This window comes from Thunnus maccoyii, chromosome 6 (genome assembly GCF_910596095.1).
Source record: "Thunnus maccoyii chromosome 6, fThuMac1.1, whole genome shotgun sequence".
Lineage (NCBI taxonomy): Eukaryota > Metazoa > Chordata > Actinopteri > Scombriformes > Scombridae > Thunnus > Thunnus maccoyii.
Window position 1 is genome coordinate 1,321,100 of NC_056538.1, and position 25,156 is coordinate 1,346,255.

The 25,156-nt window shown below is 40.1% G+C and overlaps 1 protein-coding gene across 6 annotated transcripts in view; it reads left to right on the forward strand.

Moving 5' to 3' along the window:
* nf1a (neurofibromin 1a) overlaps positions 1 to 25,156 on the forward strand; it is a 95,160-nt gene that overhangs the window by 5,427 nt on the left and 64,577 nt on the right. For 2 of the 6 annotated variants that reach the window (XM_042415405.1, XM_042415407.1), the window contains exons 2-22: positions 1,672 to 1,815; positions 8,455 to 8,538; positions 10,239 to 10,429; positions 12,081 to 12,187; positions 12,355 to 12,422; positions 13,669 to 13,744; positions 14,663 to 14,820; positions 14,928 to 15,101; positions 15,587 to 15,715; positions 15,823 to 15,897; positions 15,989 to 16,120; positions 18,176 to 18,250; positions 18,384 to 18,521; positions 18,660 to 18,773; positions 19,432 to 19,511; positions 20,911 to 21,034; positions 21,303 to 21,549; positions 21,695 to 21,768; positions 22,162 to 22,245; positions 24,098 to 24,487; positions 24,912 to 25,051. In XM_042415405.1, the coding sequence (XP_042271339.1) occupies positions 1,672 to 1,815; positions 8,455 to 8,538; positions 10,239 to 10,429; positions 12,081 to 12,187; positions 12,355 to 12,422; positions 13,669 to 13,744; positions 14,663 to 14,820; positions 14,928 to 15,101; positions 15,587 to 15,715; positions 15,823 to 15,897; positions 15,989 to 16,120; positions 18,176 to 18,250; positions 18,384 to 18,521; positions 18,660 to 18,773; positions 19,432 to 19,511; positions 20,911 to 21,034; positions 21,303 to 21,549; positions 21,695 to 21,768; positions 22,162 to 22,245; positions 24,098 to 24,487; positions 24,912 to 25,051 (2,804 nt within the window). The remainder of the gene's footprint in view (positions 1 to 1,671; positions 1,816 to 8,454; positions 8,539 to 10,238; positions 10,430 to 12,080; positions 12,188 to 12,354; positions 12,423 to 13,668; positions 13,745 to 14,662; positions 14,821 to 14,927; positions 15,102 to 15,586; positions 15,716 to 15,822; positions 15,898 to 15,988; positions 16,121 to 18,175; positions 18,251 to 18,383; positions 18,522 to 18,659; positions 18,774 to 19,431; positions 19,512 to 20,910; positions 21,035 to 21,302; positions 21,550 to 21,694; positions 21,769 to 22,161; positions 22,246 to 24,097; positions 24,488 to 24,911; positions 25,052 to 25,156) is intronic. The other 4 variants (XM_042415408.1, XM_042415410.1, XM_042415406.1 and 1 more) reach the window with 3 other exon arrangements.

Sequence of the window (25,156 nt, forward strand, 5' to 3'; positions counted from 1 at the left end):
ACCCAAAAATATTAAAGAGATAGCTACCATGGTACAGTTGACCTCATAGTTTACATTATTATATGTTCTACTTACGACTGTTAACATCAAACCTCTAACACGTCAGCAGTAGGTGTCACCCAGCTGTGAGTGCCAGCTTTAAAACAGAACATACATCTAGCTGTTTTTTGAGCTCGAAAGGTTTTAAATCCGCACACATGGCGGCGAGCGCCTGCACAGGTTTCCTACTCGTATTTTAATATTTGAATCTCCATGCAGTCCATGTACATGCGTCCTTAAGTCGAGGCAAACAGTATATATGGGAAAGATATGTGTGACCTTTCGAGGAATGGCTAGGCCTGGCTGTGTGAAACAAAGAGCTCACTGACCGCGCTTGTGCTGCACTGGACCGCAGACAGAGGCATGGCCTGTTTTTACATTGTGTGTTATGTGCATGTGATGGTGTGACAGTCTGACTTCATGATGGAACCATGGGGCTGTATTGAGTTCCTATCCCAAGACTTCCCATCAGGAGCCCAATTTTTTTAGACCTGATACAGCTGAGGATTGTTGGAAAAAAACTTTGGTCAAATGTGAGAGAAATCCAAGGATGCAACAATTAGGATTAAATGAAGCAAATTAGTTTTCATTTGAAATGGAATACAACAGTCATGATCTAGTGTATTACAGAGACTCACACTGTGCCTGATGAAGCTCAGCTGACTGTAATGTTTGGACAGATCTTTATGTCTAAAGTAAGGAGCTGTTTTATTTCGAACTTGGTGCATATACTTTTGGTTTGAGTTGTTATCTTTGAGATCTTTAACCCTAAAGCAATATGTCACAGGATAATGGAGTATTTCACCGTCAACACGGTAATGATACTGCAGATGTCATCCAGTTAATAAAAACTCATTAATGTGTTCTTCATCGGGCTGACTGACTATGCTCAAAAGCTGTCCTGTACAAGAGGGAAAGTCTGTTAATATGATATTGTATATATGTTTTTCTGCGTGATACCTCAAGTTTGAGACTGGTTCAGCTGGTGAAAACTCTTTATTGTAAGGCTTCTTATCTGATGCAAAGTTCCACAAGGTGTTTTTTTTCGTTTCTTAAAAATGACTCAACATTAAATATAAATCAATTATCAAAATAATTGATTAATTTTCTGCAAATTGACTAATTGATTAATAAACGAATCGTTGCAGCTCTAATTTCCACATCCCCAATTCATCAGTACACCAGAAGAGCCATTTCTCTTTTTAACACAAATATGCTTCATTAACTTCATTAGCAGGAAAATAAAAACAAGGGCACATCAGATTTTTAGAATAATATTATTTAAGAAGCCATTAGATTAAAAGCCTGTTTGAAATAAATGCCTAGTCTTCTCTGCAAGTCAATAAATAAAGACCCCGGCTACTATTTGAGAATTGACAGTAGTTTATTTTGGGTTTGGGTCCCTAATGTATTCACTGGGAATAGTGTGGAGTAAAGACTCTCCTAAGTTAAAGCTAAGCTACCATCTACAATATAGAAACACTTCAGTTAGCTAATATGATGATTACAGCATAATAAAGATAACAAAGCTGAATGTTCTAGGTCATAGTGAGTGGACTTCACTGTAATGTAATACTACACATTGAACACGTCATCATCATCATCATCATCCTCTCTTGTCCTTCCCTCCAGCTTCCCATCAAAGTTGGACACCAGAACACCCACACCAAAGTCAGCACAGAGCACAACAAAGAATGTCTGATCAACATCTCCAAGTACAAATTCTCCCTCGTCATCAGTGGCCTCACCAGTATCCTCAAAAATGTCAACAACATGGTAAGAGTCCTCTTCTGTTTGACAAGTGAATGTGCAATGGACGTTACATTAACTTCTTCTGAATGAACCTGTGGTGGCCTCATGATTGGCCAGGACTCATTCTAAATCTTTATCTTGATAAATATAATATAATATGACACTAGGGCATATGTTGTTACACATGGTGAAACTAAATCTAGATTTATTTTGTGACATTTGCATTAAAGGTTCTATATGTAAGAATTGTGAAGCAATTTACATGTATCAATCTTTTTTTTTTGCCAATGAATGAACGGGTTGACCTTCCCCAACTTTCTAGCTTGTGTGTAACAACCTGTGGACTGATTTCTATGTGAAGGACCTGGTCCGGTCTCGCCAAAATCCAAAGGATGTGACATCTTTGCGCTCTCCTGAGTGCCATTCCGCTCTTCCACTAATGTCAACAAATTACCAGCATATTGACACAACAACACAACAAAAACGGTGCTATCTGACTAGAAACATCCTGCAGTTATTAGCTCTCCAGCTAATGAGACGGCTAGCTGCCTCCGTCAACCACTACACATTTCACAACAAAACACCCCTGCAATGACAAGTAGCCCACTCCCGAGCACACACACACAACTAAAACAACATTATTTCCTCAACAAAAGAGCAGAAAACGAGCTCCAGAGCAACAGCACAACATAGCTTACCTCCCCAGGCGCAGTGTGCAGCTCACTAGGCTTGCCACAGTAGTCGCTGTTACCGGTGTTACATGGTGTTGGGACATACACCAATAACATTACTTGCCCACTGCCCATACTGTCATTTTGTTTTTTTAATAGAAATAAAACCCATTTAGGTCCTTTTTGCGTATCAGCACCCATGTTCATCAATTAGAAAAAAACTCAAATTTTTAATCATTAAGTGTGTTATCGATACTTAGTCAGACAACGGGCGCTACAATTAAAAACTGAAAGTGTCTGCTCCGTCCGCAGCAGCAGAGTTTCAGCAAAAAGTAGCTGAGTGAGACATCTGTCCTCCCTCCTGCTCTCTGCTGTGAACACACATAGCTGTTAGCGTGCAGCTGCTCTCTGCCTGCTCAGCCTGCTCTCGGCGTGTCTCTCTCCGCAGCCTGAAGCCCACCGGCACTACTCTTAAGTAAGTTGAAGATCTAAACTAAAAGTCTAACCTTAAAGATCAAAGTAGGCACTCTACGGATGAGTGTCATTGACGAATATCTTATCTTGTAAAATGTCCGGTGTAACTGGTAACACTGTGGTTGTCACAAGTTTATTAGCCGAAGGGAAAACTTCCTCACTGTGGCATCCCTACAGCTTACTTAACGGCCATTAGTGTCACTAATGAGAAGGAATTTCTGATTCTTACAAATAGAACCTTTAAAGGACAGATTCATATTTTTTTTAAAGTCTATCTTAGTACAGTGTTCATACCCACATGTCTGTTGAAAGAGTTTTTGGTTACTGTGGTCATTCCTCCTCTCAATACTGGTAATGAAGTGATACCGTCATAGTCCCAGTGGTCACTTGGTGGTTTGTTGCACTGATAAAACACTGACAATAAAACTAATTTGGTAACACATACTGCTGAAGCTTCTTATTAGTAGTATAGTAGTTAAAGCCTCAGTAACGTCCTGTCTCTTCTAGACATCAGACAGATAAGCTGTTACACACAGATTCTAAGTTTAACGGTGTCAGTCATATAGCTGCTGACCTCGATGAAGGAGAAGGAAGAGATGAAGTTGTTGTTGTTGTGGAAAAAAAGTCATCCAGAAATCAATGTTTGAAACATACATGTTTACTGCCCTTCTGGTGCCTCTTTTAGTATGGATTTTATAGACATTGTGAAATCTTTTAATCTTGCTCAATCGGTTAAAGGTCCCACTCACTTAAATGGACACACCCTGGACATTGTTCTCTGCTCTGGTTTTATTATTGATAGTGTTGATCTCTGTGAGGCTAGCTTATGTGTTTCTGACCACAAAGCTATTCATTTAAAGACTCTGTTACCACTTTCTGCTCACACAGTTTCCACTTATGTCTCCTCCTATGTCTTCATACTTTCTCTGCTGACGACTTTCATAAGGCCCTAACAACTGCATCTACAAATAGCAATAACCAAAGCAAATATGTCTACAGATCTACTAAATAACTTAACAAATACATGTCAAATTATTCTTGACTCTATAGCACCTACAAAAACCCAGAAAGTCAAACCAACTGGAAGCACGCCTTTGCTAAATCACAACCAGAGAAATAAAAAGAAAATGCAGACAAGCAGAGCGTAAATGGAAAAAGGACAGATTGGCGGTGTCAGATGAACTTCTGAAAGAACTAATGTTTACTTATCATAAAGCTGTAAAAGAAGCCAGGTCATCTTACTTCTCCAGCATCATTGTAACAAACCGTCATAACCCAAGAGTCCTTAGATTGTGTAACTCCTCCTCCTCCTAGTCCACAAACTGAAGCCTCCACCATCATCTGTGAACAAACAAACAAAATAAATGAAATCAGACTCAAGATGGGTCACGTCACTCGTGACGCCTCTGTATACTGTAACCCCTCTCCCTCGCTCACTGTGAACTTTAAAGGACACTGTTGCTGTGCTAAAGGCATCATCAAGTCGTCTAGACGTTATGCCTACAATATTTCTGATGAAGGTTTTTAACAGTGTTGGTCCCACTATTTTATTCATTGTAAACAGCTCTCTGTCTACTGGCTGTGTTCCCTCCTGTCTTAAGCATGCAGTAAAACACCCACTTCTCAAGAAAGCTAGCCTTTATCCTCTTGATTTTAATCATTTTAGACCCATCTCTAAATGACCATTTTATCCAAAGTTTTAGAGAAGCTTGTTTATTTAAAGTTGATTTCTTTTATGAATAATCATAACATCTTTGGTAAATTCCAGTCAGGTTTCTGTTCATGTCACAGTACGGAAACTGCTCTCATAAAAGTATCCTTTACTTTCAGCTGATGCAGGTGATTGTTTGTTTTTAATTCTTCAATCTCAGCTCAGCATTTAACATAGTTCTATTGGATCACCTTGAAAAGTGGGTTGGCATCAGGGATACTGCCCTAGACTGCTTCAGATCTTACTTAGAACATTGCTTCTCAACCTTTTTTGGGCCAGCGCCCCCTATCCAGTATCCAGGTCCCTTAAGGCCCCCTATCAATTCAAATGTAGGCTAAATGTCTTCCCATAATATTAATAAACAATATTACACCTTATTGTGCCAACAATGATGGTAAAGCACACCCTCAAGTGTAATATTATGATTATACAACATTTACCAACAAAATAAAAGATATAAACAAAATGTATTCAGATTGTGAGGTAGTTTGCTCTAAAAATAAAAAACTTTGCTTGTGTTATCTCCGTTTCCATGGAAACACATGGGGTATGACTAATCTCTGGAAAACAATTACTCACGTCAGTAGAATCCTATGTAATAAAACCTAGTTAACTACTCCAGCAAGTAGGCCTGACCCTTAGTAACGACCTAGCAACAGGGACGATTTCTAGTCTCTGCTGACTCAGCCAGCCAACTCAAGGTAATGCCTTCTGGAGATTGTGGCATTTCCCAAACTGAATAAATACCTCACATATAAACACAAAATTACTTTGGTTGTGCAATCTCGTTATAACTAAGATATCCACTGAAAAAAAAAAAAAAATTTCCAGGGAGAGATTTAGCTATTATGTCCGCAAACTTGACAGACATTTTTAAGCTAGTAGCGCAGTAGCACCAGCACAGCTCATCTTAACTGAAGGGAAAATGGTCACATTTTGCTGTGTATGGGGGTGCCAGATAATGATGAGTGAAGAAGGGTTCAGGTTTTGTGTGAGTGTATGTGTAACTCATCCCACAGTCTCAAGAGTTCAATCCTCTCGGCAAAGTGTCTGTTTTATTTTCCCCACAGTTCCTAATCAGTTCAGTTCAATCCAGTTTCACAAACATAAAAGGAAGACAACTCAAAACTCCGCTCCGCATTTTCACCGCCGACCCCCCCACAAAACAAAACAAACGAAAGACACTAGCAGAGCAACACAGTACATAAAATAAAGCCAGCAGAAACGTCAGATAGGTCGGACCACTGTGTTTAACTATATATCTTCAAACGTTACAGTTACGGCTGAAAATGACAACAACAAAAAAACAAGTTTGCCAAGTTCACATTGGACTACTGGAAAAAAACCAGAAGGATATGTATCCATAGCTAAGGTGTTCAATAAAATACTGGTGGCATTTTTTTCTTGTTCTGCGCCATTTTGCTGATATGATATGATTGTTTTATGATGATATCCGCCTGCAGTGGTCTGGCACAGAGTGTCAAATAAAATAACCAGGTCAAAGGCCCACAGGGGTTTTGGTTGAGGGTTTGGGTCCTACCCCAAGAAAATTTGATGTTATTTGACTAAAAACTATGCATTTTCACACATTTTTTAACTTTTACCATTAAATAATTTATTTAAAAAAAAAAACGCACTATTTCCATAGTCAGGCTGTAGTCACTAGCCAGCTGCAGGGACAGGTATGGTAGTCCATAGGCCTAGACTTATTAGTCCAGTTCTTTATCAACACTCTTATCAGTTCTTTTAAATTACTAAAGAATTGGGTTGTTTTCTTTTTTTTTTTTTTTTTTTTTAAAAAGGATACATTCAGAACAGGATTTGAATAGATTTATAATTTAAATGTGACAAAATATTGTTGCTACAGCAGCAACAGTAATGTTTCCATCAGCAAAGTCACTATATAAATCCATTAATGTCTCACTGGAAAGAAATCAAAATGTCAGTAAAATAAATAATATTCCTGACAGTAAAATAGTGAGTAAAGTTTAGAAAGAATGAAGAACACAGACATCAGTTAGTATCTTCATCCTGTCCTCTCTCTTCATCTCTCTGCTGCTGCTTGACAGGAGAGGCTGTTTGAGCCAGTAGTTAAGTTTACAAGAATTTGCCAAATTTTAATATATGTTACAAACTAAGCTAAACACAAAAACCGACAAATAGAGCAGAGGAGAGGACAGAGAAGCTAGCGAGACCATCAATGGCAGCAAAACGCGTTAGCAACTCAGTTTCTCCGTGTCTACATAGAAAGCAGAGCACGTTCAGCAGAGCAGCATCAGCAAAAGCTCCGAGTTTCTACACAGGAGGTGTTCAGGTACATTGTTAGGCATATCTCACCCGCATTTTTGAAGCGCTCAGAGCCCAATTTGTACGCATGTAAAATGGAGGAAAATAGACCTGACAGCACTTCGAAAAACAGGAAAAGTCTGAAGACTAATGATAAAATTGTGAAAATGTGCATTCAAATATAGGATTTAACTGGCATTAAAACTGCCCCCATTGAGAAACGCTAAAGTAGAACTATCATGGTTATGATCTTCCTCGTTGGCCACCCTGACATGTGGTGTTCCCCAAGGCTCCATCCTTGGCCCCCTCCTGTTCTGTGTGTATATGCTGCCTCTGGGACAGATAATTCATAAACACAATATTCAATATCATTGTTATGCAGATGACACGCACATTTATGTCTCAGTAAAGACCAGTGAATAAAGCAACTTTTCACTCAACATCATTTAGGGATACACGATAATATCGGTACGTCATCGGTATCGGCCGATAATGGCTTTAAAATGAAATATTAGCATCAGCCCAAAACAAACATTTCTACCAATATGACAGGCCGATTTGTCGCCTTCTCCCCCACCGTCTGGCTGTGCCTCCAGCCTCCCAGCTAGCCCTGGCTCTCCATGTGGATCCAACCAGAGCACTGAGCCTCGGTTTATTATTCATGTTAAAGTAGGAAGAAGCAGCAGGTCTGTCAGGCAGCTGAGTGAAGTGGAGCCTGCGGAGGAAGCACCGGGACTGTCAGGGTGAAACAATCCACGGAGGAGCTGCTGTGTTCTATTGCACAGAGAGGAAACACCTCAGCTAACAAGATTTACCACTCTGTTTGGAAAATGTTTTTCTTCTCCTCTCGGTTTATAACGGCGGTTGGCAACCAGTTTATTAGCTACATTGTCGCCACCTTCTGCCTCAGCGTGTGGACCAGAGATTAAATTCTACAGAGTAATCCTGTCTGTCTAATAAACTCAAAGAAAACTCTACTGCTCCACCCACTTGGCAGGTTCATTAAAGTTTTAATGCTGAGCTCCTGAACTCCAGTCTTCCTAAGTTCTTCCTTCATATATTGTCTTGATTGATCATACTTAGTACAGTCTATGATTGCACGTGCAATAGTCTCCTCAGCCAGGTGTAAAAAAATGTGTGTATATATCGGCATCTGCAAGATGAGAGGGAAAATAACGGATCTCAAAAAAAATATTGTGCATCCCTAGAATGAATTAAAACAAATAATAGTAATATTAAAAATCACATTTTATTGTAGTATGAGTTAAAGTAGTGGCCTCAATGCACAGATATGTTTGCTGAGTCAGCTGAGGCAGTTGATCATTTGTTGGATTGTCATAGCAGGATGTAATTTGAAATAGGGGTGTGAATCTCCATCCTTCACAATGCAATGATGTCAGTGTGGCTAAAGTGATCCTAATCAGTAATGTGACACTACAGCAGCAAACCTGAAGTTTCGTAACACTGTGTCCTCATGTGTAACAGCTGGCTGAATGATGTTTTGACTGTTCGTCTCCACAGCGGATATTTGGAGACGCCTCTGAGAAGAACCTCTACCTCTCCCAGCTCATCATCCTGGACACACTGGAGAAGTGCCTGGCTGGGGTGAGTGCCCCCCTCTGCAGACCTTGCTGTCCTCCACTGTAGAAAACAACACTTAGCTGGGTCTCAGACTCAGACATATAGAGACTTATTTTTGATGAGAGAAGAATTCTGTCAGTATGGAAATAATCTCACCCCATCAACAGTTTTTAAAACAATTTTTAGGATTCAATATTTGTTCAGATGGAGTTTGTGAATGTAAATCCAGCCTATATCATATAACGAACAACTTCAAATATGTTGTGTCTTGTCTCTTTCAAGACCCCTGCTACCACTACTGCTTATTGTGGGAGCTGGTTGTTACCCACCAAATCTATACCCCCCATCCATCTGTATTAGTCTGAAATCAAACCCAGAAATGATTCAGTATCTGCTACTGTGTTTGCATTCACCCAGACACAAACCTCTGTTAATGTACTTATCCTCCATCAGTCACGCTCTCCTCGTCTCTGGGAAGCACCTCGGCCGTCCAGCAGGCCCGTATGACATTAGCAGGTGTTTCCTCGCTCAAGTCAGTAAACTGCTCTCAGCTTCCTGTACAGGTTTTTGTCATTAGCGTTCACAGTTAGATAGAAGCCAGATACCTGTCTGTATTTGTGGTTCTGAATTGGAACTGGTGTTAAATTTAGATCCAGGATTTTTAAAGAAAGATGCTTTGCAGTACAGCTTATGGACCTCCTGCTTTTCCATCCACGTGCTAGGTCCAAACATTGTTCCATTCATTGTTGATACTACATAATGAATGTACATGTCTGTCATTATTACTGTATTTATATTTTACAATATCAAGTTATGTTATGATGTGGCAAAAGTGTGCAACATCACTTAAATAAGATAATCAAACTGCTTTTCAATGCAATGAAACTTGTCGTGTAAAACAAAAACATTAATAACTCATTTTGTGAATTTTTTTTTCTGAGAAGCTTGATAAATACCAAGCCCTGAGTCCTATGCATTTTTAAACTATACTTTTTTCCCTACATTTTACAGCATCACAGCGCATACTTTGCCTACAGTAAGCCGACATTAAATAAGTAACACAGGGAAAGGTTTGGAAATCAATCGTACTGTATGTAGCAGATAGCGATCCATCAAAACCATGTCTAGAATGGCCCTGGATCTCGATCCTGTACTCCTCCATGAAAATTCCCAGTTAAATGGAAGTGAATCTCTCAGGGAATGGTGCTGAAGAGCACAGTAGAAGTTGGAAGAGCTGCAGTGGAATACAAGATTTGGAACTTCAAACTCCATAACTGATAGTACATGATGGTGTTCAGATCAAGAGTGTGTTGCCTGTTTAACACATGGCTGCTTTGTCATCAGAGTTAACTGGTAATGTAGCATGAAGCAATAAGTGTTGTTGCTATGGTTACCTGCAGTTAATTTACCTTTAGATAAGTTAAGGTTACCTTGACGCAGAAGGGTAGTTAAATCATTTACTGAAGCAGAAACACTGAATTTTATAACAACACTGATGAAGAAAGTGTATTTAATGTGGACATCTGGCTGACTCTCCATCCACTCAGCAATGTCATTGTGGCCACTTTAGGTGTCCTGATACAGGATATTTTTAAGGCCATGTGACAAAATGTGTCTTTGGGTCAGTCAGTAACCTGTTTTGACCTGTTCCCCGACCCAGAGTCTCTCTGTGACAAAGCCCTCTCTTGCTGACTGCCTTCTTCTTATCTGTCCTCCCTCCTCAGCAATCCAAGGACTGCTTGCGTCTGGATGAGACCATGCTGGTCAAACAGCTTCTGCCAGAGATCTGCCATTTCATCCACACGTACCGTGAGGGCCACCAGCACGCCGCTGAGCTCCGGGCCTCCGCCTCAGCTGTTCTCTTCTCTCTGAGCTGCAACAACTTCAATGCGGTCTTCAGCCGCATCTCCACCAGGTAGCCCAGTGTGTTCCTGGGACAGCATGTAGCCTTCTTCAGTATGACTAGAATCTCTATGAAATCTGTGATATATACCAGTCTTCTCCATCTTTTATATATCATGTTCATCAAAATTGCTCAACACTTAAACATTTGTGTATTTAGTTTCTAATGCCACATACTTCAGTATATACTTAAATAGATATTACTGTCATTACTATCCTGGCCATTGATGGAAAGTTTGGTGTAAATACTAAAACCTTGTCAATTTTCAAACTCTGTTTCAATTTTTCAATTATAGAAGAAGATAGATCATGTTCACACAGAAAGTTCCAGAATGTGTTGGCAGCATTTGTTTCTGTTGTGTGGCAGTGTTAATCACAGAGCCATTCACTTGCACTTTGGGAGATGATCTAATCAGATATAAATTCTACACATCTTCAACATTTTCAGTAAAAATAAAAGGCATGTACCTCAAAAATGCATATTGGCCCCAAGAAACCTATACTGGTGTCACTTTCTGTGGGTCTGTCAGGAACAATTAAATAGGAACTCACTTGTTAACAGCTATTTTTGAGCAAGACTAGCCGTCTCTTTGGAGCTGTGATCAACAGTAGCACACTGATTGTATCAGGTATTGACCAGTAGAGCTAAGATGAGTAAATTAAGTGATTAGACTGTGGACAGAACATTTAATTGGCAACTACAAAATAAGCAATTTACTCATGTCAACATGGGTTCTGAGAAATTGTGATGGGCATTTTTCACAATTTTCTGACAATTTGTAGACTAAAGGATTAATTGATCATGAAAATAATGATTACTTGCAGGATGACTGGATGTTAGGGCTGCATGGGCACTAAGTAAATGGTCCTCCACGTTGTGCCTTAAAACCGTTTAATGCACACCTACAAGTTGATATCAAGTTCATACCATGGTCCTTTGCCAACACTATAAGATTAAAGCATTCGCAAATTTTTGGTGAAAGTTCTGCACTTAAATTGTCATGACAACTTGCCACACTGTACTCACCGCCAGCCTGAACTGAGGCATAAAATTCACGCAAGGTGTCATTAAGCATAACGGCAGAGTATGTCTCCAAATCAGTGTGCCTTTGTTTTTGGCAGTATATTAACTGCCCATTTTGCCTTTTTTGTATTAATCTTGTCCTTCTCTTCCTCCATCATTTGAAGCTCTTCAGGTGTCAGTTCCTCCTGCTGTTTTTCCGCTTGGTTTCTTTCTTTTCTTCTCCATTTCTTTTTCCTCTGCTGCATCCCATTCTTCAAAACTTCATAACAAGTAACTTTGACAGCTGTGTTCTTTTAATGTTGCTATGGTTACAAGTTAGGTAGCGGATGAATTTCAAATGGTAATTAAACTTGAACCAAACTACGTGCGCATTAATCAGTTTTAACTCCCCTGCTGGCCAATCAGAAAATAGTATTCACCCAGACCATGGTATAATTGAGTATATTTTATAAGCTACTACTAGACTTGCAGCAGAATCATACTATGATGATGATGAAGAAGAAGAAGAAGCAGCAGCAGTGTGTTCAGCAAAACACTGTCCAATTGGATTAATGCTAAAACTCTCTTCAAATGTGCTGTTGTTTTTGACCACTACACTGAAAGCAGCAGAATACATATGTGGTGTTGTATGTGTCCTCAGGCTACAGGAGCTGACTGTGTGCTCGGAGGACAATGTGGATGTTCATGACATAGAGCTGATGCAGTACATCAATGTGGACTGCTCCAAGCTGAAGAGGCTGCTGCAAGGTTAGCTTCCAATGCTCTTACAGATTTACATGATCTTAAAGGAACCCAGACTTCATGGTAGTGTAATGTAATATATTATAAATTGTCACACACTCTTGTCCTGTCTTATTTCATTGGAGCTGGTCTTGAGAGTGTTCATTTTGATTATTTATTTTTATTTTTTTCAGAAACTGTTCTGAAGTTTAGAGCCCTTAAGAAGCCTGCCCAACTAGCAGTCATCAACAGTTTAGAAAAGGTAAGTCTTGCATTGGCCTGTTACAGTTCACCATTATTTTAGTCCAACAGAAATTAAATAGCATTTTTATCTACTACAGTATACATATCTTCTCTGTAGGTCACTTGTACTGTGTTCTCCTTTGAGGGAAAAAAAATTAAAAACCAGAAGGGAGAATCTTATATTTGAAATGTTTTGGTTTCATGGTTTTAGTTAGAATACTGTTAGTTTCTCAGCTTACGCAGCTGGAGACCTTATTTCGGTACAGTAAATCAAACTTTACATAAAGCGATAATGTGGCGTTCTATCATAGGCAGAGCAGACGGTCACACTGAGCCTGATAGCATCCTGCTACACAACACAAGAGCCACAGACTCTGAACAGCAACCCACATTAGCTTTCCTGCAAAAGTCTCCTTCTTATCTAACTTGCAAACATAAACACACGTCTTGTTGAACGAGCCACCAAACAAACATTCATCTGGTAAAAGTTATACAAGTATCCACTCGACATTCAGTCAGTACATAATAAAGAATGACTAAATGAATATTGAAATTACACAGTAATAACAGCAAAATAAACTGAGTAGCAAATAAGGGGGAAAAGGTAGGGCTGCATCAGTCGATAAACTCCTGAGTCCACCTGCATTCTGTCAGTCAAATCACTGCTTTTTTTTATCCACATCTTTATACACAATGTAACACAGCGTGACACCGTCACAGGCTGTAAACTTTTACAGATTCTTTCCTCTAAATGACCTAAATATATAACTGTGATGGAAAACGGAGGACAGCGTGACGCAGAGGGACTGTGTTTCCTGCTCCGAGCTCTCAGTTCCGTGTTAGATGCAGTGAAGTTGGCGTGTACCAGCGACTCTGCCATCTCCTCCTCTACCCTCCAGTATGATCGGCTCTTCAGGATGAACGCTTTTTGTTTCTCTGACTGTGTGGAAATCTGATGTTTTCACATTACAAACAATGAACAGTAGCATCTAGAGATTTCTCTTTTTAATAAAATTATCAACAATACATTTAAAAAACATCTTTTTTTTCAGTTGAGCTTTAATTGTTTTTACAAAACTTTCCCACTTGTGCAGAATACAGTCTTAATGTGTTTTTATGCACTAAATGTGTTTTTGACTTCAGGGGGACGTCAACAATAATTGAGCTGTTGTTAACACTTGTTAGCGGTCGGTGGGTTCATTCCTGAATGACTAGTTTATCTGTATGCAGGTTCTTGTCATAATTACTCTGTTATCACTCTACAGGCATTTTGGAACTGGGTGGAGAATTACCCAGATGAGTTCACCATGCTCTACCAGCGACCACAAGCAGATATGGCAGGTATGAAGAGATTGAAAGAGTTTAGTACAACTTCACCTCAGTGTTCACTCTTTCAGCAGAGATTCAGTCCATCACTAAATCTCACATTCAGACAGGGCACCTATGTGTTGTGACAACAATGGGAAGTTGATATGTTTGATTTGTCCTGCTAATCAGCACAGTAAACAGTCAGAAGTGACTCCAAACTCTCCACACCTGCAACACTTGGATTGTATATTTGGTCTGAAGGGCAGAATTAGTTGATTCTTTTCTAGAAAAAGGCAAATAATTACCATTGCACTTGGACCAGCATTAGTTGATACTCTTTAATGAACGAAGTGTTTGTTAGTTTGATTGTGTACATCATGCATAGATCTCCAATGCTGCTAATCGGACTCTCATTTTGATACTTTGAGCATGACACTGATTGGTCTAAGTTGGGTTTTGCTGATCGTCATACTAACTAATAACTAATGTAACAGCCGTTCTTTGCCTTTCCAGAGAAAGTCAATTCTTCTGGAGAAGAATCTGTGAGTGTCAGTGACCCTGAAGGGGGCATGTTGGAGCTAAAACAGGGTTTTAAGTTGCTCTTTTATTGGATTAATTTAATTGGATTCATTGAATCACAACTTAAAATGTTCTTCCAATCAGTGACTAGAAACATTGTTGAAATAGATAATTCATCACTGTGAGCATCATGTCCAGATTAATATCTCTCATTAGAAACAAGCAATGAGTTTGTACACATGAAATGAAGGGTTGGTGAATTGATGCAATATCAGGAAATACTGATATTTACATTTCCTGATTTGTTAATGGCAGTTACCCACATTTTTTAAGTACCACCCCTTTTGAAAGTGAAGTGGCTTTCAATAATATGGTGTGTGTGTGTGTGTGTGTGTGTGTGTGTGTGTGTGCGTGTGTGTGTTGGATGTACAGAAGCTGCAGAGAAGTTGTTTGACCTAGTGGACAGCTTTGCAGAGAGCGCCAAGAGGAAGGCAGCAGTGTGGCCTCTGCAGATCATCCTCCTCATCCTCTGTCCAGAGATAACACACACTATCTCCAAAGACACTGTGGAAGACAGCAAGGCCAACAAGGTGAGTGGAAAGACCACACACACACACACACACACACACACACACACACACACAGGGACTCAACCACTCACTGCCTTCCTTCCCTCTTCTGTTGTGTGTGTGTGCAGAAACTGTTTATGGACAGTTTGCGTAAAGCTTTAGCGGGCCAGGGTGGCAGCAAGCAGCTGATGGAGAGTGCTGCTATTGCCTGTGTCAAACTGTGTAAAGCCTCCACCTACATCAACTGGGAGGATCACTCAACCATCTTCCTCCTGGTCCAGTCCATCGTCATGGATCTCAAGGTCTGACCACTTACTGTAAACTCTCTTCATGTTGTAGTTTTTCATATTTTTATAGATGGTTGGTTGCTATTTTTTGCCCCAAGCAGCAACTAGAAAATTAAATCATTTGATATTAAAAAATGGTGAATTTCCCACAACATTCCTTTCATTGGACAGAGTTATTATCATTTTCTCAAAGGCAAAAAGGACACAGAAAGCACTGAAATCAAAAGTGGGTTTTTATTTAATTATTTTTTGAAAAAGTGAAACATAGTCCCCTCCTTGCCCCCGTAATGTTTGTACAGTCCCTAATGTTGTGTGTCTGATGGACCCTGATCGGAGTTACAAGCTAATTAGTTACTGTTATCACCACTACTGTTACTTTCTCTTATATATTACTCTGTAGCTTTGTATGAGCCCATTGTGAAAAGCTTGGAGTATATTTTATCATGGATGTGCTTTTGAATGACCTTGTGTGTGACCTGTGACCCTCCCTGTCCCATCAGGCTTTGCTGTTCAACCCAGCCAAACCCTTCTGGAGGGGGACGGGCAGTCAGAACGCTGATGTGGAGCTAATGATGGACTGCTTTGTCTCCTGTTTCCGCATTAATCCTCACAACAACCAGCACTTTAAGGTGGACTAAAACAATCATTTGAAGTTTGCCCTGTTAGTCTATAACACCATCCCTCTGGGTAATCCAGTGGGACAGAACTTTGATCAGCTTTCTCTTTTGTCTTGAAGGTCTGTTTGGCCGCCTCCTCCCCCTCCACCTTTCACTTTGTCCTGGTCAACTCGTTGCACAGAATAATCACCAACGTAAGTCTGCAGAGCTTCTTCCCACATCAGTGTTAACGGAACATGTAGTTTCTTCACTTGTCACTTCTGATCCTGTGTTGTCTGCTTTCAGTCTCATCTGGACTGGTGGCCTAAGATCGATGCAGTGTACTGCTACTCTAGTGAGCTTCGCTTTATGTTCTCAGACACCCTCAACCGGGTGGTGCAAGGCATCGGCACCCACGCTCCACTACGCATGACTCCGGTGAGAGGATGTTCACTGCATTTAACATATTACAGCCAGGGTAAAAGTTGTAAAGACTGGGTAATGGTGATGCTGTTTTGACCTCAAACCTAGTTTGGTGTTTATTGGCCGACATATACACCAATACCTTTACATCTGCATTAAGCTGATATCTGCTGATATCTGCTGATACCTCATTGTAGCTCTAATGTTATTTTGCCTGAAAGGAATACAAAAATATAACCCAAGTTATAATTACTTTGAATATATAGTAACATCATTTCCTCTTCTAGTGAGTTGCATTTCAGAAAATGATATGATGATCTCCTCTCCACAAGATTTATTTCCATCGTGGTCCTTGAGGACAATAAATCCTGTTGTCATCAATAAATCCCTCTCAACTCCAAGCCCATTAGTTCCCACTGAAGACATACGGTGGGGTCCAAAAATCTGAGACCACTTGTTAAATTTCATTCTATTTTTTCATTACAAATAGTATTATCAGCTTAACAATTTGAGTAAAAAGTTGAATCTTTGAAAAATGTAGATACATTTCAGAATATCTTAGTGTTTGGTTTGTCCTCCCTTTTGCCTTAATGACAGTTTGATGACCTGATGAGCCGTGTTATCCCAGCATGATTTGACAATGTTCCAAAGAGCTTCTTGTGATGTCACTGAATGCCTGGCTTTGAGGTCAGGTGACTGTGGGGGGGAAAGTCCATGACAGTCAGGATTCCTTGGTCTTCTTGGGTCTTCAAATAGTTCTTGCTAAAGCTTTGAGGTGTGTTTGTGGTTGTTATCCTGCTGCGATATGAATCCTACTGCACAAAGATGCAAACCAGAGGATATAGCATGTCTCTGAAAAATGGAGTGGTACTTCTCCTTGGTCAGGGTGCAGTCAATTTGATGCAGGTGTCCAACTCCAAAGTAGAACAAACAGCCCCAGACTTGAATATTCCCACCACCATCTTTCACTGTGGGTTTGATACACTGCAGTATCATTCTCTCTCCTGTTCCTCTCCTTACATACAGCCTTCTGTTACTGTCATAAATCTCAAACTTGGATTCATCAGTAAATAGGTTTTTTTCCAGTCATCCACTGTGAAATGCTGGTATTTCTTAGCCCACTCCAAGCGTTTGGCCTTGTTCCCCCTGCTGAGAAGTGGTTTAGAAACTGGTCCTTGTCCTCCGAGACCACTTCAACACACTCTTCTTTTGACAGTACTTTTGCTTGTGTTCTTTATTTACCACATTTTGTATCTGTGATGAAGTTATTTTTCTTTCTCTCAGGGAACTTGACATTTTGCTCTTCTGATGTTGTGGTCACTTTTGGTGTGCCTGATCATTCTTTGGATACAATTGATCCAGTTTCTACAAAGTATTTTAGAGTTCCATGCTCTGCCCCCTTAGAAACCTTGAGTCTAGCCATGATGTCACAGTGAGAAAGCCCCTCTTTGCTTAGAATAACAATTTGACTCCTGACTTTCGCTTAGTTCTGATGCCACGTTTCCGACTATCACAATGCTACTTAGTAAGCAATGATCTGCTGGAAATTTGCGGCACAGCCATGTTTATAACAGGTGAACACTGACTGTCAGTCGAGTTACTTGAACAGGCCTCCGATGAGTAGATTAAATCCACCAGTGTCATCTGAACACATGCTTGAGTGGAAGAGATAAGTTACTTCTTCATTTTACATGTTAGAACTTGTTTTTAAATGTTTCTGAATCCTCGAACTTTTATTATTTACAGGTTTATGTGAAAATATTAGAGATTTTCAATGTGGTCTTAAGGCTTTTGGACCCCACTGTAAATCTTTAAAAAAACAGCTCACACATTTATGGTTTCATTTTTTTAAAAGGTTCAATAATTTCCAGCTGGTCACTATACAACAACGTAGGTCTACAGCACAGAGGAATAAGATGTATCACGCTTTGGTATGCACACAATACTTGTTAGTAGATCAATTTGTTGTTGGTTTGGGTCTGAAAATGAACTTTGTTGACATGAAGAAAAATCTATTTCTCCTTGAAGTATGCCCAGAAGTATTAGTGTAACATTTGCTTTATTTGTCAGTCGGTGCCTAAATCAGATGGACCTGAGACTTCACTGAATTCACACACAATACAGACATTTGTGTCAAACAGGAAAGTGAGTTGAGTGTATAATTAACCCTTTGAATTTTGCTCCAAAGCGTTTTTTCCTTGTTAACAGAGTCTTCAGGTGTTCTAATACAGCTCCTGAACCTTACCACCATCCTCCTTTTGTTGTCTCTCTCACACAGAGCCTGACATTCAAAGGGAAGATGACCACCAGCCTTAAGTTCAAAGAGAAAGCCACAGAACTGGACACTCGAAGTTACAAGTGCCTCCTCCTCGCTCTGGTCAAACTAATCCACGCTGACCCCAAACTCATGTTGCATGTGAGTCTGTCACAACAATCAGGTCGCAAGGGCTCTGCTGCTGTAACCTATGACTTTTAAACGGAATGACTTTTAAGCTGAATTTGTCAGACTTGGCAGTTTGATCATACTTTTTTTTTTTCCTGTATTGTGTGTTAGAACCCAGTGAAGCAAGCTCCAGAGATGCAGAGCAGCACAGCAGAGCTCATCACCGGCCTGGTGCAGCTAGTGCCTCTAACCAATACCACCCAGCTCTCACAAGAAGCCATGGAGGTCAGAGGCACCTTCAACCCTTCACTTTCTGCACATTTCATGCTTTTTCATTTTCACGACAGAGGACACAGAATTCTGACCTTTCTCCCTGTAATCTCAATTTTTTAACTTAATTTTCTATTTTTTCTCCTCACAAATCAGATTTTCAATGAACATTATGGACATTAGAACATTATACAATTCAGTAATCAAAGGATAAAAAAAAAGAATAATCTAAATTGAAGCAGCTGCAGCAGAGATACTCTGACTTTTATTTCAACACTTCCTGCAGATGTGTCATATTAAAAGCCTGCCAGGAATGGGAGGAATCATGCACTTTAAACTGCTGGAATGCTTTTAATGTGAAACGTCTGTGTGGGAAGTTTTGAGTTGCATTCACTCTTTCATTTAACTTTTAGAAAAGAAAAAAAAACAGTATTTGTGTGTAAAAATAGAAAGTAAGAGCATCAGAGTGGTGAGAGTTGAGTCTATGTGATCATTTCTGTCTAAAATGGAATTGAAGTCATCATTTCATTCTGTTTGTTGCTTCTTCTCTTTAATCCTATTTAGCTTTATTGCATTATTGGGTTTTTTTTTCACTACAAACTTCAAATAATGACGAAACATTTTTCCTTTCTCCTCCTCTACCTCTCTCATCTTCTCTCTTGTCTCTGTCTAGGCTCTGTTAGTTCTGCACCAGCCAGAGACCATCGAGCTGTGGAATCCTGATGCTCCTATAGAAACATTCTGGGACATCAGGTACTCATCTTTCCATAAAGAGGGGAGGGACGGGCTCTATGGGTGTGGACTGTGACAGCCATGATGTGCTGCTTCATAAGACAGAGTAGCTCTGCAGTGTCTTTACAGTCCTTTACATTTTTCAATATTAAGTTTTGATCACATTTAATCTGACATCAGTCTGCACAATATGTGTTAGAATAATTGGGATGAGGGTCAGAAAACCTACTAGACTTGATCCCAATCGCACCATTATTTCACTTTTTAACACTATGTTTTCTACTTCTGTTGGACAAGGTAAACAAGAACTGAACCTTTAGTTTTCTCTCCCTTTATTTACAGGCTTATGGCAAAGGCACTAAATTTCAGCTTGTCCTTGTCTTTATGACTAATTTAGGCTATGCCAGCAGAACTTAGAATTTAAAAAAAGTCAGATGGGACGTTTAACATTTGAAAAATCAACTTGTCGTCGCTCCCTGGTGGACGAACTATGTAATAAAACTATTTCTAAATGATTCAAACATACTGTCTCAGACATTTCTCATTCCTTTAATAGCCAGGTATACAGTACCAGTCAAAAGTCACTTGAATGAGAACGTGTGTCCAAACTATTGACTGGTACTGTATATGTCATAAGCTAATATAAACTGATTTATTGGCCAAGTTGTACATTTGTTTTTATTAAACAAATGTCTGTATACAGATGGATAGAACCATGTTGGTGGAACAGTCGATAGTTTAGTCGATTGACATAAAACTAATTGATGAATTAAGTTCCAGCTTCCTTAATGTGAATATTTTCTGGTTGCTTTAGTCTTCTATGACAGTAAACTGAATATCTTTGAGTTGTGGACTGTTGCACCTTGGGCTTTGGCAGACCGTGACTTTCACCATTTTCTGACATTTATGGACCAAATGACTCATTGATTAATTGAGAAAATAATTGGCAGATTAATCAATAATGAAAATTAGCCATTAGTTTCAGCCATAGAATACTCTAAGCCTTAGTTCTGTCAAAACATGTAGTGATTGTGTATTAAAAAAAAAAAAAGAGAGAGGAAATTTTCTTGAATTTTGTCAGATTTTTTTTTGTTTGTTTGTCAATATAGCTTGAGATTTTCTCCCCAGGGTTCCCGTCCTGCTTGACAGGAAGTTTAGTGTTGTCATTTGAACAGTGACCAGTTAGCTTAGCCCTGCTTTTATATATTTCTTTACATGTCATGAATCTGCATGTAAACCATGGACGCACAGACGGCAGTCACCTTCAATAGAGTAGAATAGATGGTTATTGTCTGTCAGGGTGGAAAATTGTCTTTGGCTATATCTCTCTTGTAAGAATCATGTGTAGAGCATCGTCATGTTTTGCTGAGTCAAACAGGTTTCAGGATACTGACCCTCCTCCACCTGTGTCTGTCTTCAGTTCACAGGTGCTCTTCCTCATCTGCCGCAAATTGATTGGCCAGCAGATGGTCAACGGGACAGAAGTTCTCAAATGGCTGAGGGAGATCCTCATCTGCAGGAACAAGTTTCTGCTCAAGAACAAGGTTTGTTACAGCTGTTTGTTACTGCAGCAATAAACAGTTGTTAGTTAAAAATAGTTTGAGAGGCAAGTCACATCAATCTGAATGCAAACAAGCCTGCAGCAATCATCTTCAGAACAAATGATGCAATCTCTCTTTGGGCCAATCAGTGCAAACCAGTGACCATGACAGCAGTCAGTCTCCCTGGCTGAGAAGCAGATTTGTGGTGGTGTGAATGCTCAGAAACAAGAAATATTAGGTGTGACAGCTGTGTGTATCTTTGATCCTCCAGGAGTGTGCCACGATGGGTGGTGGTATCCCCGTCTGCCGGCAGGCGCAGACCAAGCTGGAGGTGTGTCTCTACATGTTCTTGTGGAGTCCGGACACGGAGGCGGTGCTGGTAGCCATGTCGTGTTTCCGCCACCTCTGTGAGGAGGCTGACATCCGCAGCGCCGCCGACGAGGTGCCTGTCCAGGCCATCCTGCCCAACTACGCCACCTTCAGTGAACTGGCCTCCGTCAGCAATATGATGGGAACAGGTCAGTCAGAGAAATCCCAATCGTGTTAAAATCTGTGTCTACACGGCTTCTCTCTGGGGCTTTGTATAGCTCATACAGGCTTTACCAACTTGAGAACTTTGACTGTGAGTTTCCATGAACAGTTTGGTTGTTGTTGTTTTCTCAGGCCGCTCCACCCTGCAGAAGAGGGTGATGGCCTTGCTGAGGAGGATAGAGCACCCCACACCAGGAAACATTGGGGTAATGTTTGTTCAAAATGAACAGTTGTGTTTTTCTGTTCTCTCCCAATGACTGACCTTCATTTATCACTGCTGGCCGAAGCCGCAGATGATTCACTGGCATGGTTTCAAATTAGGAGCATCTACAGCTGATTTCACCTTTTTAAATGGTAAAACAAAATCAAGAAGACAATAAATAATTTTCTAGAAAATTGTAAGAAAATTGCTATTGCAATTATTTGAACATTTCTCACAGTGTTTTATCTTATCAATGAAAATGAAGTTAAATAGGAACAATTCTACATTTCTATGAAAAATCTCCACATCAAAGCTGAAATGACCGTTTTGTTAAAGGCATGTTTGCAGACACAGTCCTTCGTGCACTGCTGTTAATGTCTGTTGGTTCCACCCTCAGGCTTGGGAGGACACATATGGTAAATGGGACCAGGCTACGAAACAGATCCTCAACTTCCCCAAAAACAAGGCAGATGATGGGCAGGTAAGCATGTCCTCTTTTTGTACCTTTTGATTGATGATAATGTGGACTGGCCTTCATTTCTCTGTCCATCAGGGTCTTGATTAGTGTGTTAGCGGCTTCACTCAGGTTTTCCGGTATCATGAAGCCGGCTCACTTTTAACAGGGATAAATCACCATGGTAACCTATGCTGAACAGTTAACCTGCTCAATAGAATCATTTTACTTCAGAATAGTTTCTTCATCATCGAAAAAAAAGCAAAAAGGGTGTTACAAGACGTCGTTGCATCGAGTTGTTGCCAGATTCTACTTTTATACTAGACAACCCTGCATGTTTTCTAATTTAATATACATATTATTTATCCATTATTATTTAGAAATTATAATATTATAAGGTCTATTAAGGTCTGGATCACTTTTTTTGTTGCAAAATTCTTTGTTAAAATAAACATTGTCAAGCATAAAACAATTTGGCAAATGAGTGGACCTCCAGTGAATGCTGATGAGTGTCCTAGCTGCTAACAGTGCTACATCAACATATATTTGATCATGTGAATACAAACTGTCTAGTGGTACCTAATAATAAACAAAGATGATTTAGTTTCATATCATGATTTGTTCAGAAGGATAAAATGTCAACAGCAGATTTCCAAAACAAGGTTTGGAAATCTGTGTCAACCAAGTGGTCTCATTGAAATGAATGAGCAGGCTGCGTTTTTTTTCCAAAGAGTTCTAATGTGGGTCTGAACACATCATTAGATCTCAAACGTTCACTTTTTTTTTCCCTTTAATTTTTCTCTGAAGCTCTACTCAAACAATCATTCTACATTTCAGTGTTTCTATCTCTAATGGAAGGAAGCCACAGCATGCTTGAAAAGTCACTACAAGCCACTACATGACATCACACACATTTTGTATGTTTTATCATTATGCAAGCATTTGCATATAAAGAAAAGATACAATGAAGCGTAATGACTAAGTGACTTATTATATCTATTATTATTGTTACATAATGTTATTCAAGCTACTGCATCATCCCATCTGTATACATCTAAATCTACTAGTAATTTTCCAAACTTCTTATGTGGGCTGTTGTATAGGCTGCTAAATTGAAGTATCTTTGATAGAGAGGATCCACACACTGGAGTAACTAACTCTAAGCTTTTGTAAACAAATCTAGTAAAAAAAAATCCAACAAAGTTAAGCAATCAATTGAAATCATTTAGAACAAAACTAGAGAGAAGAGGCTGGTTGACGTCCTACTCACTGAACTCAGTCAGTCCACAGCCTGTAATTCGTTATCCATGTTGAATTAACCAGTCAAGGCCGATGTTGTTTGTTTTTTTCCGGAAAAGGGTCAAGTGATAGGGTCGTGACGAATCAGGGAAGGACACATTGTGACTGATAAGATCCAATCAGGAAGCGAACGTGGGTGTCTGCGTCATCATTTTCAAAAGTCGCCGTTTTCCGCCCATCCAGACTAAAACGCAGTCCCCAAGTTTTCAAACTAAAACGGGGTCAGCAGTGTTTTCAAAAGTCTCCGTTTTAGGGGTTCGAAAATACCAGTGTAGTGTGGACGCAAGGTGTGAACATAGCAATGTGTTTAAAAATGAAAACATATTAGTCTGGATGTAGCGTAAGTTGGCAATACTTATTCCCTACAACAGCTGCTACTTAACCATAACTACTTAACTGTTTAAGTCCATGTGTTTTGACACCTTTCTTTCTTGGCGTGGGTTTTTTATTAAATTAAGTGGTTCCTGCTTGATTAAAATGTGAATCTGTGTGCTGTAAACAAACACACTGTGTTTATAATACATATACAGATGTAGTGTGTAGTGCTTCTGCCACTCAGTGTTTCTCTGTCCCCTCACAGCAGGAGTGGATCAACATGACCGGCTTCCTGTGTGCTCTGGGAGGTGTGTGCCTGCAGCAACGCAGCACCCCCGGCCCAGCCACCTACAGCCCACCTATGGGCCCCATGAGCGAACGCAAACACTCCATGATCTCCATGGGCCCTTGTGAGGTGTCCAACCCTGTGGCCTCGGCCACCTCCTGTTCCTCGTCAGCCTCCAGCGAGACACCAGTCAGCCGCTTTCTGGACAGGCTGCTGGCCCTGCTGGTGTGCGGCCACGATCGGGTCGGCCTCCACGTTCGCACCAACGTCAAAGACCTGCTGGGGCTGGAGCTCAGTCCCGCCCTCTACCCCATGCTCTTCAACAAGCTGAGGAACAGTATTGGAAAGTTCTTTGACACGCAGGGACCAGTGAGTGCAGACACATCATACCCCCATCACAAATCTGGTGGTGTTGATAAAATATTGATGGTTCCTCAGTAGTAAGTGATCCATAAATGAAAAGAATCCAGAGTTTTTTAAATTCAATTGAAGTGTTCCTAATAGTTCGTCCACCCCATTAACATACATGAGGATAGACAAATTATTAGGAACACTTTTCAACCTCAATAATAAACATAAAGTAGACTTATCACCTTTCAGACAATGTTAACAAAAACAGAAAAAGTATAAACTTCACAAAAGTAAAATTTATTGCAGAGCTGTCATATTGGATTGCATTAGATTGCACCGGTGATCCTTAATTAAGTGCTCAGTGAGTGTATATTTGTAATATAGAAGTTTGAAGGTGTGTGTGTGTATCTGACATGTGCTCTGTGACTCTACTCTCTTCCAGGTTCCTATCAATGACACTAACACCCAGTTTGTGGAGCAGACCATTGCCATCATGAAGAACCTGTTGGATAACCACACAGAGGGCAGTTCTGAACACCTGGGACAGGCCAGCATTGAGACCATGATGCTCAACCTGGTCAGGTTAGCACTCACACTGACACACAAACACACACTGATGGAGTAAAGCTGGATTTATACCTACAGTAGCGTTGGCTCCACAGTAGCCAGCATGCAGTTAAGTTTAAT